This window comes from Phyllostomus hastatus, unplaced genomic scaffold (assembly GCF_019186645.2).
Source record: "Phyllostomus hastatus isolate PE091 unplaced genomic scaffold, TTU_PhHast_1.1 phas_contig_495, whole genome shotgun sequence".
Classification (NCBI taxonomy): Eukaryota; Metazoa; Chordata; class Mammalia; order Chiroptera; family Phyllostomidae; genus Phyllostomus; species Phyllostomus hastatus.
In genome coordinates, this window is record NW_025333895.1 from 4,179,982 (window position 1) to 4,192,791 (window position 12,810).

General features: G+C 61.5%; 1 protein-coding gene across 1 annotated transcript; it reads right to left on the bottom strand.

Moving 5' to 3' along the window:
• Positions 1 to 278: 278 nt before the first annotated feature.
• Positions 279 to 8,700, bottom strand: AK1 (adenylate kinase 1). Its single transcript, XM_045846404.1, has 7 exons — positions 8,607 to 8,700; positions 5,702 to 5,740; positions 4,187 to 4,222; positions 3,845 to 4,008; positions 3,039 to 3,155; positions 771 to 962; positions 279 to 520 (listed from the first exon to the last, which is right to left on the bottom strand). Exons 2-7 carry the CDS (start codon positions 5,706 to 5,708, stop codon positions 452 to 454), a joined length of 585 nt encoding a protein of 194 aa, XP_045702360.1. The 5' UTR covers positions 5,709 to 5,740; positions 8,607 to 8,700; the 3' UTR covers positions 279 to 451.
• Positions 8,701 to 12,810: the final 4,110 nt, after the last annotated feature.

Consider the following 12,810-nt stretch of genomic DNA (forward strand, 5'->3'; position numbering starts at 1 on the left):
ACCGGGGCCCAGGCCCAGCTCTGCCTGGCCACGAGTCCCAGAGAGCAAGACGCTGCCCCAGGCCCTCTGGGTCCCCAGACCTGGCACAGCCCGGGCCTGGCATGCCCTGGGTAAGGAAGGGCCCTAGGTCTTCCACCAGAGCTCGGGGAGGGGCAGCTGGCTGTGGTGGGCTGAGGGGCCCGAAGAGGAATGGGGAGGGTGAGGGGTCGGGGACTCAAGGCCGGGCGGCCATCCCACACAAATCAACCCCGAAGGGAGCAAAGAAAAAGGAGTAAAACTGAACGTCCTCGGAAATTCCTTTAGTGCTCAGCTGTCCATGAAAACAGGATAAAGTGGCTTCCTCTGTCTGTGCTCCAGCCGGGCGGGGTGGAGGCGCCGAGCTCAGGCCAGGACTCCCGAGTCAGGACGGGGCGGGGCTGGGCTCGGAGCTGGGGAAGGGGCTCCGGCGCTGCTACTTGAGGGTATCCAGGTAGGTGCAGACCTGGGAGAAGACACTGTCCACAGAGCCTTCGGCATTGACCTGCGGGGAGACTGGTGGTGAGCAGAGACACGCCGGGGAGGGCTGGGCACACCCCACGGAGGCCGGCCCCTCCCACAGAGGCCAGGCCTGCCTCTGGCGCCCAACCACAGTGGGGCAGCAGCCCCTCATCAAATCAGCGGGGGCGCCAAGGCCCAGGGAGGGCAGCTGGCCCAAGGTCACGGCAATTGGAGGCCAGACCAGGCAAAAACCCAGGTCTCCTAGTACTCCCTCAGGCCTGCAGGGGGCGCACCTTGACTACAATGCCACGTTTCTCATAGAAGGTGATGACAGGTTCTGTGGCCTTGTAGTAGGTGTCTAGCCGTTTCTTGATGGTCTCCTCGTTGTCGTCCACACGCCCGCTGGTCTGTCCACGCTTCAGCAGCCGCTGGGTCATGGTCTCGGGGCCTGCGTCCACATACAGCAGCAGTGTGGGCTGTCCGATCTGTGGGCGGGGCACCAGTCACAGGGGCCCCCATTCCTGCCCTCCCTGGGGCCACCCCCCTCCCCAGCTCCCCACCACTGGGGCCACCAAGGCAGCCTGACAGACCCTCCTCAAACCAATGCGCCCTGCCACTCTCCTGCTCAAACCTCCTCCGTGGCTCCCTGCTGCCCTCAGGAGAAAGTCCCAACTCCCTTCCTGACCACGGAGGGCCTGCGCTGACTCTGGTCTCGGCTGGCTCTCATCAGCATCCTCGTCCGCAGGGCCTTTGCCCGTGCCAGGGACCTCCCAGCACCCCTTTCCCTCAATGCCAAGTGCTCGCCTTCACACTTGAGCTAAAACCTCATTCCTCCCGAGCAGTCTTCCCAGACGCCACCCCCAGGCCCCTGGGACATGCTCTCCCAGTCCCCTTCGCTTCTGCCCCCAGCACTTCTCAGAAGGGCCTCTGGCTGTTTACTTAACATCCCTCTCCCCAGCCTGGCCTGGAGCCCACGAGGACAAGGGACATCTGCTTGTCACCAGCAGGGCTGGATAAGGACTCGGCAAAGGAACCACGCTGAGGGAAGGGGTGAGAGGCACTTGAGCTCTGGGAGGTTCTGAAAATGTCACTGTCACTGGAACGAGTGTTTCATCACCAGGAGGACTTGGAAGGGAGAGGAGAGAAGGTTGATGCGTCTTCTTTTGGTGAGGACCTGGCTCCCCCTGCTGTTCAGAGTCAAAAAGACCAGGCGCCAGACCCTTGAGAGCCACAGCAGGGCTGGGCCCTGGGCCGAGCCAGGTGTCCACACCAGCCCAGGAGGGGTGAGAATTTCCATTAACCCCACTTTTCAGATGTGGCCCTGAGGGTCAGAAGGGATGCCACGCAGCTGGTGCCTAGGTCCAGGCCTCTCAGTCTGAAAGAAACCCAGGCAACCCCCGTTTCATCCATGGGAAACGGAAGCCCAGATCAGCATAGATAGTTTCTTGGGGTCTCGCACCCCTTAGAGGGCCAGAAATCCAGCAGCACCCTACCTCTGGACGAGGCTGAGAGCTATGACAGCCTAAAGACAGCCCCTGTTTCGCAGAGACGGGGAGTAGGAATGGGTGTCCAGCCCCCTGCCCCCTGGGACGCCCAGATCTCTCCCTGCAAGGCCTGGAAAGAGTCCCTCCGCCAGGAAGCCCTCCCTGAACACCCCACACACTTACTGGCCTCTCCCTCCTTGGCACTTACAGCTTCATCCGTTTCCCCATGGGGCACGTGACACCATCACTGTGGGTGTGTGCCCCGTGTGTGCATGTGTGGCAGCCCAGTGTTCAGGTGCACTGAGTGTGCAGGCACACGCTGCCTGAGGTGCGCGAGTGCACACTGCCAGGTGCATGTACACACGTGCACGCACATGCCTGTACATGTATGTGTGTGAGACGCCCTCACCCTGCAGAAGGTTTTCCTGGTGGACACCCACCCCGGGCAGCTCAGAGACGCCATGCTGAAGCCCACACTCTCCAGCCAGACTCCCCGTGGCCCCCGGCAGAGGACGGGACTCTGCTCCCCGGCAGCCGAGGCCTCCAGCCAGGCCTGAGCCTCCCTCTCCCGCATCACCCCCGTCGCCTTGCCCCAGCAGCCTCTGCTCCCTCCACAGGGGCCTGGGGGCCCTGACCCTTCCAGCCCTGCCCATCTTCTTCCCTGCCCCTCTGGCCACCAAGCCCCACTTTAGAAGAGTGCGTCCCCTCGGACCCCCGCACTGTCGCACAAGGCAGCCGTGCCCTGTCTGTCCCCATGTGGCAGGTGGGAACTGTCAGAGAGGCAGAATGACAGCCCAAGGCCTGAGGCAGTCAAGCTGGGACCTGACCAGGGTTGTCCAGGCTTGTGAACTCCCCAGCCTGGTGCTGCCCATCCTTCCAGACTGTTTTTTTTGGCTTTCTAGAAAGATCCAGAAAGTCTTCCCTGGCTTCCCTCCTTACCCAGTCCCTATCCCCCACAAACAGTGTGTGTGTGTGTGTGTGTGTGTGTGTGTGTGTGTGTGTGTGTCCATCACAGCAGCCTCTGCCTGGCGCCCCCAGTCGCAGCTCCTGAAGGCCACCCACCAGGCTGCGCCTTACCCTCTGCTCAAACTCTACCCCCTGCTGCACCTCCCGAGGGTAGCCGTCAATCAGGAAGCCTTTGGAAGTCTCTACTTTGGCCAGCATGGCATCTCGAAGCATGTCCAGCACCGTTTCCTGGGGGCACAGCAAAAGAAGGAGGGGTGATGAGCCCCTCCTCCCCACCCTCCTCGGGCCCGGTGCGCGCTGCCCTCAGCCCTAACGCAGATCTCCCAAACCAGCCTCCCCTCCAGGCCTTCCCTGAGCCAAGAAGACTCCATCGGTGGACCAAATCATTCATTCATTCATTCATTCACTCACTCATTCAGTTATAGACTGGGCCCCTCCTCCCGGCCAGTTCCTGGGGGGCCCAGAGGACGCAGCGGCGAACAAAGCAGACGCCCCTGCCATCAGGAAACCCGCAGTGCGTGGATCTCTCAGTTTCCAAGCACGACGCAGGCCATGTGGACAGAGAAGGGGGCGCCACGGGGCTATACGGCTGGGGGTCTTAGCCCCAAGCTGAGGACTTGGGAAGGCCTGGACGCCGAGGAGGGAAGAACACTCAAGGCAGGAAGCGGCGGGATGAGTTCGAAGGGACAGAGAGGCCAGGGTGGCAGGAGGATAAAGGGGTCCAAAGGGGGGGTCCCGGAGGCTCTTGGAAGATTCTGGAAGGAATTTTGTGCCAAGGGCAGTGGGGGTCCCCAGAAGGGTTCAGAGCCAGGGAAGGTCCTGGTCGGCCGCCTTGCCGGCGTGTCGTGGGCCCTGCCGGCCGCCGTCCACTCGGGACCGCCATCGCCCCCGCCCCCGCCCCACTGGGGCCCACTCACCAGTGGCACCAGCTGCCCCTTCTCCATGATTTCCGACAGCATCTTGCCCCTGGCCGAGCCCGAGCTGACCTCGGCCCGAAGGAGGTCCCCGGTGGAGAGGTGGGTGTAGCCATACTTCTGGACAATCTTCTCACACTGGGTGCCCTTGCCCGAGCCGGGCCCTCCTGCAAGCGCCCACCCATTCAGAAGCCCTGAGGAACAGGGCCCCCCAGGGGGACAGGGTCTGCCCAGGCCACCCAGCGGAGGAGGGGCAGAGCCCAGGGCGCAGCCCTCGGCCCCGGCTCCCACCAGGGCCTGCGCTGGCGGCCCCTGCTGGTGCCTCACCCGCCTGCCCGGACTCACCCACCACAAAGATGATCTTGGCCTTTTTCAGTTTCTCTGTGGGAGGGAAGAGGGGAGCGGAGCTCAGCCACTCGCTTGACACAGAGAGCCAGAGGCACCTGAGGAGCCCCAGGCCTGTGCTGGGCCCGCTCAGAGGAGGGTCAGAAGCAGCCCAGAGGGTGAGGGGAGGGCGGCACCAGCCACAACAGAGGCCGGGAGGCTACAGGCACAGGCCTCAAGGGTGACTCTGAGGGGCTCGTGTCACCCCAGTCCCTGTGGGTGGCTGGGCAGCGGGTCACCTTTGGCCCTAGCGTCTTCCTCGCTGCGGGGGTTTGTGGATGAGCAGCAGGCACCCATGGTCCCGTTTTGCCTTGCCCCCTACCCTTCCCCTCCGAGGCCCTGGGTCCGCCCATGGCCCGCCTTCCCCGGGCGGTCCCAATGTGGAGTTGGCAACCACAACATATGTTGCCCCGGAGACAGTTGCCGGGGAGGAGGGCTGCGGCGGGCACGTGGAACCCTTGCCCGAAGAGACAGGCCAGCTTACATTCCAACCTCTGCTCCAACCATCCTGAGGACTCAGCGAGACCACGGCCCCGCCAAAAGAGGGGAGCTGAGGCCTAGCGAGGCGGGGGCCCGCTCCAGGGCGGCCAGAACCCGAACAGCAGCCCGGGCCTCCCCTCCCGTGTGGGGAAGCAGGAGCTCGCTTTGAGGCCTCGGGAAAGAAGGCCCCGCCCCTTTCTGGCTCTCCGTTCCTGTCCCAAAGTGGAGGTGAGCTCCGAAGTTCCCAGGCCCTGCCCCCCCGCACCCCCAGCCAAGGGGCTGGCTGGAGCCTGGAAGAGCTGGCGGGAGGATGACCCGTCCCGTGGCTGCCCGCCACCTGGCTGCCGTGTGACAGGCATAAGCCTGGGTGTGGGTGGAGGCAACGGCCCAGCAGCAGCAGACACGCAGAGCCGCAGGGGCATAAGGGGCACCACTGGTTTCAGGCAGCAGCAGCCAGGCCCACTGGGATCCTTTAAGAACTGCCCGGGCCGAGGCCCAAAGCCAGGGATGGGAGGGCTGGCGCAGCCAGGAGACAGCCAGCTGGGCTCTCTGCCCACGACTCCTTCCGAGTAGGGCCCGGCGGAGCCTGGAGGGCCCAAGACATCCTCAGGAGCCATTCCCACTGGACAATGGGGAAACTGAGTCCCTGGGAGGGGCATCTGCACACTGGGGCCTCTCCACAGGGCAGCCCGCCCTCACCAGTGCCCACCCTCTCCAGAAAGAGGCAGGGATTCCGCTCTAAAAATACCAGCGGTGGAGGTGAGCTGTGGGGCCCTCAGGCGCCTCGGGGAGGCCTCGTGGCTTCTAAAATTGATCTTGCAACTGGAACGTCCCGGGAGAGGCCTGAGGAGGGTGCTGGGAGCTCCCAGGCACATCCCGTCTGGCAGCCCCAGAGCCTCCTGGAACCCCTCCCAGGGTGTCCCCCCAAAGCACACCCCCTTCACAGGCAGGCACACTGAGGCCCGGGCAGTGAGCAGGAGAGAAGAACCTCCGTACCTTCCATCCTGCCGAGGTCCGGGGTGTGGAGTCAGGGTTCTGCAAGACAAAGCACAGGGAGGCCGGTGAGTGAGCTCTCTGCGCCCTGCCAGGCCCCGGCTTGCCCTCCGAGGGGCCTGCTGGGTGCGGGGAAGGCGCAGGAGTCTGGGTGAGCTTGGGAAGTCGTCTTCTTCCATGTGCTTCCTTGGCCTCACCTGTCACGAAGGGCAGCGGCCCCCGCCCGCCACTGAGGGGCATAAGCAGAGGCTCCAGTAACTGCGGAGCGTGAGCCACTCCCCTGGCAGAAAACAGAGCTCGGTCCTGTGTCTGCCTGACACCTTGACAACACCCCCTGGGGCGGGAGGAGAGGCGCCAGGAGGCGGGGGGGAGCGGAGGAGCGGCGGGAGCTGCGCGTGTCCTGGTCTCAGATGGGGCTCGGGAGGGAAAGCTCAGAGGGACACAGACACCTGCAGGGAGGAAGCTGCGTTCCCATGGACCTGGCCCTGCGACTTCAAACGAGGGGTTCCCAGGCTCCCCCCCCCGCCCCCCCTCGCCAAGGCCCAACTTCTACCCGCTGTGTGGCCCATCCCCTCACCCCCCTGAAGGACATTGCTCCACTACCCTCCCTTCCCCCCAGCACGCAAATCAACCCCAACCCCTCCTGGGACCCCGCTCTGCTCCCACAGCCCCCCCGGGAGCCTGCCTCCACCTCCCCTTCCCATCAGTCTTTTCGGAGTTGCTGCCCGTATGCCTCTGACCCCCATCCACCAGCCCTCTCCAAGGCCACCTGCAGCCATCACCGCCACTCTCGCCTTGATCTTTGACCCTTGGCCACCATTCCTCCTGCTTGGGACCCTCGCCCCAGACCCCTACTCCACCCTTTCACTATTAGCTTCAGGTTCCCGGGACCCTCCATCCGTGCCCAGCCAGCCCAGGCCTCTCTGTCCAGCTCCGTGAATCTACGGCCCCTGAAGAGGCCGGAGGCCCTGCAGACTCTGAACAGCTCCTCCTGTGCCCCCAGCTACAGGCCGTCTCACACCCACCTCCATCCTGCACAGGCCCATCCTGACCCTCCCGCTCCTAAACCCCCCTCTTCCTTGGCCACTTCCTCACGGCCACTTCCTTGTTCCAAGCAGGGGTGGTGGGGGCGCCTGCCTCCCTCCATACCCTTCCAGGCCATCTGCAGGACACATCAGTCTCCTGCTTAAAACCCTTCCATGTGTGGCCCCCTCAGCTCCCAAGATAAAGCCTGCCTGTCCACCCCCCCGCACCCCCGCACCACACATTTATCAGCTGCCACTTGAACTTCTGGGAGCTCCCTCACCCACCGTGGCACGTCCCACCTCCAGTCCCCAGCTCATGGCTGCACCCAAGGTCTGGATGCCTTTCCCCAAGGTGTTAATGTTTAGGACTCAGTTCAGGTGTCACCTCCTTCAGGAAGCCTTCCTGGGTTCCGCCCTCCATTCCTACCCTGGCAAGTGCCTCCTCTGAACTTCCCCTGGTGTCACACAAGCCACACTGTACTGGAACTTCCTGTCGTAGTGCAGGCCTGTGTCCCCACCAGACTGGGCCTAGCCCAGAGCTGACCCTAGTGCTGGGGGCCTCACGCCATCCTCGCAGCCGTCTTAGGAGGGAACTGAGGCTTGGAGGAGAGAGACTTGTTCCCGGGCCTGGCTGCGGTCAAACCTAGTTTTGCATTTCCTGCTGACCTGGGCCCAGCACCCAGTAGGTCCTTAAGCAGCTGCTTGTGGGGCATGAGTTATAGACTCGTTCCTGCTGAGTGTGCTTAAGGGAGGGCAGTAGCTGCCAATGCTGCTCAGCAGCTGGCAGGGGAGGGGGAGGGTCCCCAGGCCAGGAACAGCCTGCAGTGACCAGAGGAGTAGCCTGGACCCTCCTCTGCCCCACCCCCTCCCAGTGACCTAAGCCCCACTGTCCTGCTGGCACCTGCCAGCTCCTTGGTCCAAAATAACCTGGGTTGTGAGGAGGCTTCACAGAGGCCAGGGGTCCGGGGTGGAGTTAGGTTACGGGCTCAGCAACCAGGCCTTATAAGGCCCCTGGACCGGGGCTGCAGTGAGTCAGTATAACTGGGTGGTCTGCGAGGGGTGTGCGGAGCTGAGGCCCTAGGGAGAGAGACTTCGCCTCAATCGCCACACAAGGCCAGGGCAAGACCCAGGTCTCCCATCTCTGGATCAAGGGCAGCCTCTTCAGTGGCTGGCAACCAACTAGGGTTCACATCCCAAGTCCATCACTTGGCTGCATGACCTTGGGCAGCTGGTATCCCCTCTGTGGGTCTGCACCCCCCGGGGCACCTGCATCCCCAGGCCCTGGGTGTAGAGTCCCAGGTGGAGGGCCGAGCGGCGCTCAGGGAAGGCCTGCGCAGCCTGCAGGGCCCCCACAGAGCCCCTGCCCTTCCAGAGGGCCAGCGGAGGCAGGGGCTCGAACGCCCAGGGGGCCTCCTGTGCCCCCAGGTACTCAGAACGATGTGACGGGATAGATCCTCCAATCACAGGGCCTGACCCGCCCAGGCCCTCCAGTGCAGGCAGTCAGGCCACAGCCCCCCTCCCGGGGCCCCAGCTGGGGCGAGCCAAGGGCAGGAACCTGGAGCCCCAGGAGTCCCGGGCTAGGACAAAGGGGTGACTGTGCGAGAGGATGGGAGGGACGGCAACACACACTCGCACCCACAAAGGCGCACAGAGCGCGGCACAAATACCCGGAGTGGAGCCGGGGAGTGCAGACAGGCAAGCACACACAGATCACAACCGTGGACACACACACAGCCGCACAAATCCTGAGGATACCCTGGCACGGGGCGCGCCCACACACACACACACACACACACACTCCCCAGGGGCGTGCGTGCGGCTCCCCCGCTGCAGCAGAGGCGCTCCCGTCCTGAGCACAGACACAGACGCAGGCACACACTGACCTGGGGGTTGGGCGCGGGTGGGCGCTGGGGCCAGTGCGTGCCCTGCCCGTGCTGGCCAGCCACCCGCCCGCAAAGGCGACTATTTATAAGGCTGTCAGCAGCGCGCAGCATGCCGGGAGCCGGCTCCGAGTGGCAGGAGGGAGGGAGGGAGGGAGGAGGCAGGGAGAGCAGACAGGGAAGGGAGGGGGCTGGACCAGAGCGGAGCCCTGATGGGAAGCCCGAGACCGGGGTCCTGCACACGCAGATGGCCCTTCACCACCCCTCGAGGGTTTTCCACTCCTGGAAAACCCTCAGTTTCCACATCGCTCCAGGGGGACAGGACCAGGCTTCCCATGGGACCGCTGGGGAAACTGAGGCCTGGAGAGGAGAGGCTGTCTGCACAGCAAATTGGTGGCAGGGAGAGGCCAGACCGGGGACGGAGAGGACTCAGGCATGGATTCTGGGGACTCTGCTGGCCAGGCCAGCCCCCCCCCGCCCATCCTCAGATCCTGCCCAGAGGCCCCTGCACCGACACCCACCTGGAATGCCTCCTCCCTTTCCAGAAGGGGTTCGAAGAGCTCCTCTCTCCCAGCTGGTGGTTGTGTAGAAGATTGTAAATAACCAGCCCTGCCCCGTGGAGCTGCCGGCAGCTCCCAGTGAGGCGAGCCTGAGCATGCGGGACACGCTGAAAGCTGCACCCAGGTGGGGGTCCTAGAACCCTGATAAGAGAACAGCTCCCAGTGATGAGCGCCCAGTGCACGCCAGGTGCCGGGCAGAAAGAACACTGGTCTCAGACCACGTCTGTGAATCCTTACACACGGAGGGACGTGAGGTTCACACCTGTCAGCTAGCTTGCCTGAGGTCCCCAGTAGAAAGTGATGTGTGTAACCATGGAGACCAACATAGCAGCAGGAGGTGCTCAGTAATGGAGCAGAGACCAGGACCATGCACCTTCGGAACTCATGCATTTGACCGCTAAACCATGTCACGACCTTGAAGGCAGCAGCAGCAGCCCCAGATGGTGGGGTGAGTTAAATTTAGAATTTGTTGTGTAGGCACTAGGGAGCCATGGAAGGTGTTTGAGCAAGAGAGTGAGACTACCCAGAGAGTGAGACCACTTTAGGGGGGTAGTTTCTCAGCAACAACAGCAGCCTGGACACTGGGAGGCCTGGATCTAGTCCCAGCTCTGCCACTTGGGACATCAGACAAGGTCCTTACTCCTTGGGACCTTAGTTTCCCCATCTGTGGGAGGGGTGGGTGCTGGGTCAGAGGGTCTGCCTTAGAAATTGCTTGAAAGGCCCTCTGGAAGGCTGTACATGTCTGTGCACATTGGCAAGACCTGTGGGAAAAGCAAACCGATGGAGTCGATAAAAATTTCATACCTGCCCTTCACCGCCAGGAACCCCACACGTGGGCACCAAATGTGCACAGGATGGTTCTCCAGGGCCAGTGGGGACGGACTGACGGGGGCGGGGGGGCGGGGGGGGCCGGGCAGTGGCGCAGCCAGGCGCGGGAAGGTGTTGACGGCCCTAGAGTGGGCGTGAGGAAGGAGCAGGGGTCTGTGCGGCTGGGGGCGGGGCTGGGGGCGGGGCTGGGGGCGGGGCTGGGGGCGGGGCGGGGACGTGAGAGAAACAGGCAAAAAGACCAGTGGTACCAGTCTTTTACTGGATTTATTTATTTCTTAATCCTCACCTGACTACATGCATAGAGAGGGGGAGAAGGAGGGAGGGAGGGAGAGGAACATCAAACAGGTGCCTGTCACACACGCCCGAGACCTTGCAGTTTACTGGACGGCGGCACCCCGACCCGTGGAGCCGCACGGCCCAGGGCTGCTGCGCCAGCCTTCTCCCGCCGGCAGCGTTTCTAAACACGTGAGGACGTGCGTGTCCAATCTACTCCTCAATGTTTTTTCTTTGCACTTCAACATCTATGAGATTGTCTGGGAATCAAACGGATGGCATCTCAAAGGTGCAATGAAGCAGCACCCGGAGGGCGGCTGCGGGCCCGTGACCCCCCAGGTGGAGGTGGGGACCTTCCTTAAAGGCCCCCCCCAGGGCTATTCTTGCGCATGCAACAAGCCCCTGTTATTTCACACGTAAAACACCTTCCACACGGAGATACCTTGAGCCCAGTACGCTAAACGAAACAAGCCAGTCACAAAGAGACAAGGGCTGTACGATTCCAAGTTCATAGAAAAAGAAAGTGGGGTGGTGGCCACCCAGGGCTGAGGGGCAGGGGGAAACCAGTGAGGAACTGTTGTTGAATGAGGAAGGAGTTTCAGATCTGCAAAATGAAAAAGAAAGTTCTAGAGATCTGTTCCATAAGAAGGCACAGCTATGTAATAGTACTGACCCGTACAGTTAAAAAAAAGGTTAACTGGTAAATCTGATGTGTTCTTTCAGCACACTAAAAAAATCATAAATTTAAAAATGACAAAAACTCCCCGGCTGGGTGGCTCGGTTGATTGGGGTGTCACCCTACACCCCAAAAGATTTCGGGTTTGATCCCGGTCAGGGTACCTATGGGAGCAACTGATGTTTCTCTATGTAAATCGATAAATATCTCCTTCGGTGAGGGTTAAAAAAATAAATAAAATTATAAAGTAGAAATTGTAAAAACGGGAGGAAAATCTATTTTAAGTATCTGTTTTAATCATTTCATTTGCATATGGCCTATAAATTTCCCACCAAGCCTGGAATATTGAAGTTTCAGGATTTTTTTTTCCTCAGCTTTCACCTAAAGAAAGAAAGAAAGGAGGGAGAGAAGAAGAGAGGCAGGGAGGGAGGGAGGGGGGAGGGAAGGAAGAGAGAGAAGGAAAGAGGGAAGGAAAAAATTGCATGGAGGAAAAATCTGCATTATACCCTAGACTGTTAACAGGGAACAGGGCTGGGCAATGCCCTCTCTTTTTACCCTATATCATTTGTGTGGTTTAAGTTATAACATAAAAATACATGTATCTAAAAACATAACCATATAAAATAAGACCAATTAAAAAAAAACATTTAAAAATATTCTGGTTAAAGGCAGAATCCCCAGACCTGGAAACGAGCCAGCCTCGGAGACTGAATCTGGGGCAGCCTCATTCTGAGGTTCCAGCCCGCGGCCAGGGCTGCCCGCGCCGGGCTGGGCTGCGCCGCGGAGCACCCACAGAACGCAGCTGGGGGACCGGTCCGGGAAGCACACACTGGGTTTGCAGCTGGTGGGGGATGCCTCCAGCCCCAAGGAGGGGTGGGGGGCTCGCGAGGGGGGAGAGGGATACACAGGCGTGCGGGAAGATCCTGAACCCTAAATGCGGTCTTGGCCACGGTGGGGAGCAGGTGAAAATTTCAGAGCAAAGAAGGACCGTGACGATGTGGTAACTTGGGCAATGAGTGTACCAGTCTCTGTGGGGCCCTCCTGAGGGGGTAAGAGTCGGGGGAGCTGAGGACTAGACCCCAGGCCTCTTACCTTCAGCATCCTCCATCGAAGTCCTGCCTCCTGATGCTAGACCGACCTTTCCCAGCATCCACCCCCCCCTCCACAACCCACCTCCTGACGCACTGCTGGGTCTCCATGTCCGCCAGTGGACAGGCAGGTTCCCAGAAGCCTTTGCACAGGGCTAGAGTGCGCCGTACTCCATACTCCCATCTCCATGCAGGGCCTTAGGGTCCCCATGAAATGACTTTGCAAGCAGTCCCTGTCCCCCTGACATCCCCATCACCACCATCACTATGTCCGGTGGCAGCCCAGCCTCCTGCCTGTCCTGCTGCTGTCCAAGCAAGATGAGCTCTCCAAGCAAGAGGGACTGAGCCTTGCCCCCTTCATCTGGCCCCAAGCAGCCTTGTCTCCCACTGTTGCCACCTCCATGCCTACTGAGAGAGCTGTGGGCCCCCCCCCACTGGACTATGGCCCCGGCCATTCTTCCCACCTGACATTCCCTCCCTCTTCACCTGCACCTAGTACAGAGCGTAGCACGCAGCTACTCACTAGGAGAATGCAAACGTGAATTCAGAAACAAATGTGGTGCGACCTTCCCTGCTCCCAGCTCCGTGGCCCCCCCACCCGGGCTGGCCCAGTGCCCGGGGACAGCTCTTTCCTGGTCCCCGGCAGGCCGCCTGCCCTTGTCTCACACGGTCGCCCTTTGTTAGGCCTCTGCTCCCAAGGGTATCTTATCTGCTGAAACAGGTTGTAATCTCCCAGAGTCGCGACCCCCTTCCTCCTGCCAACCTGGGGTGGTAAACAAGGC

Bases quoted from the DNA above. Each gene is read 5' to 3' on its own strand.
- AK1 (XM_045846404.1), bottom strand. The intron at 3,156-3,844 runs GTGAGTGGGCCC...CTGTGCCCCCAG, and splicing joins AGGGGCAGCTGGTGCCACTG to GAAACGGTGCTGGACATGCT. The intron at 521-770 runs GTGCGCCCCCTG...GTCTCCCCGCAG, and splicing joins AACGTGGCATTGTAGTCAAG to GTCAATGCCGAAGGCTCTGT.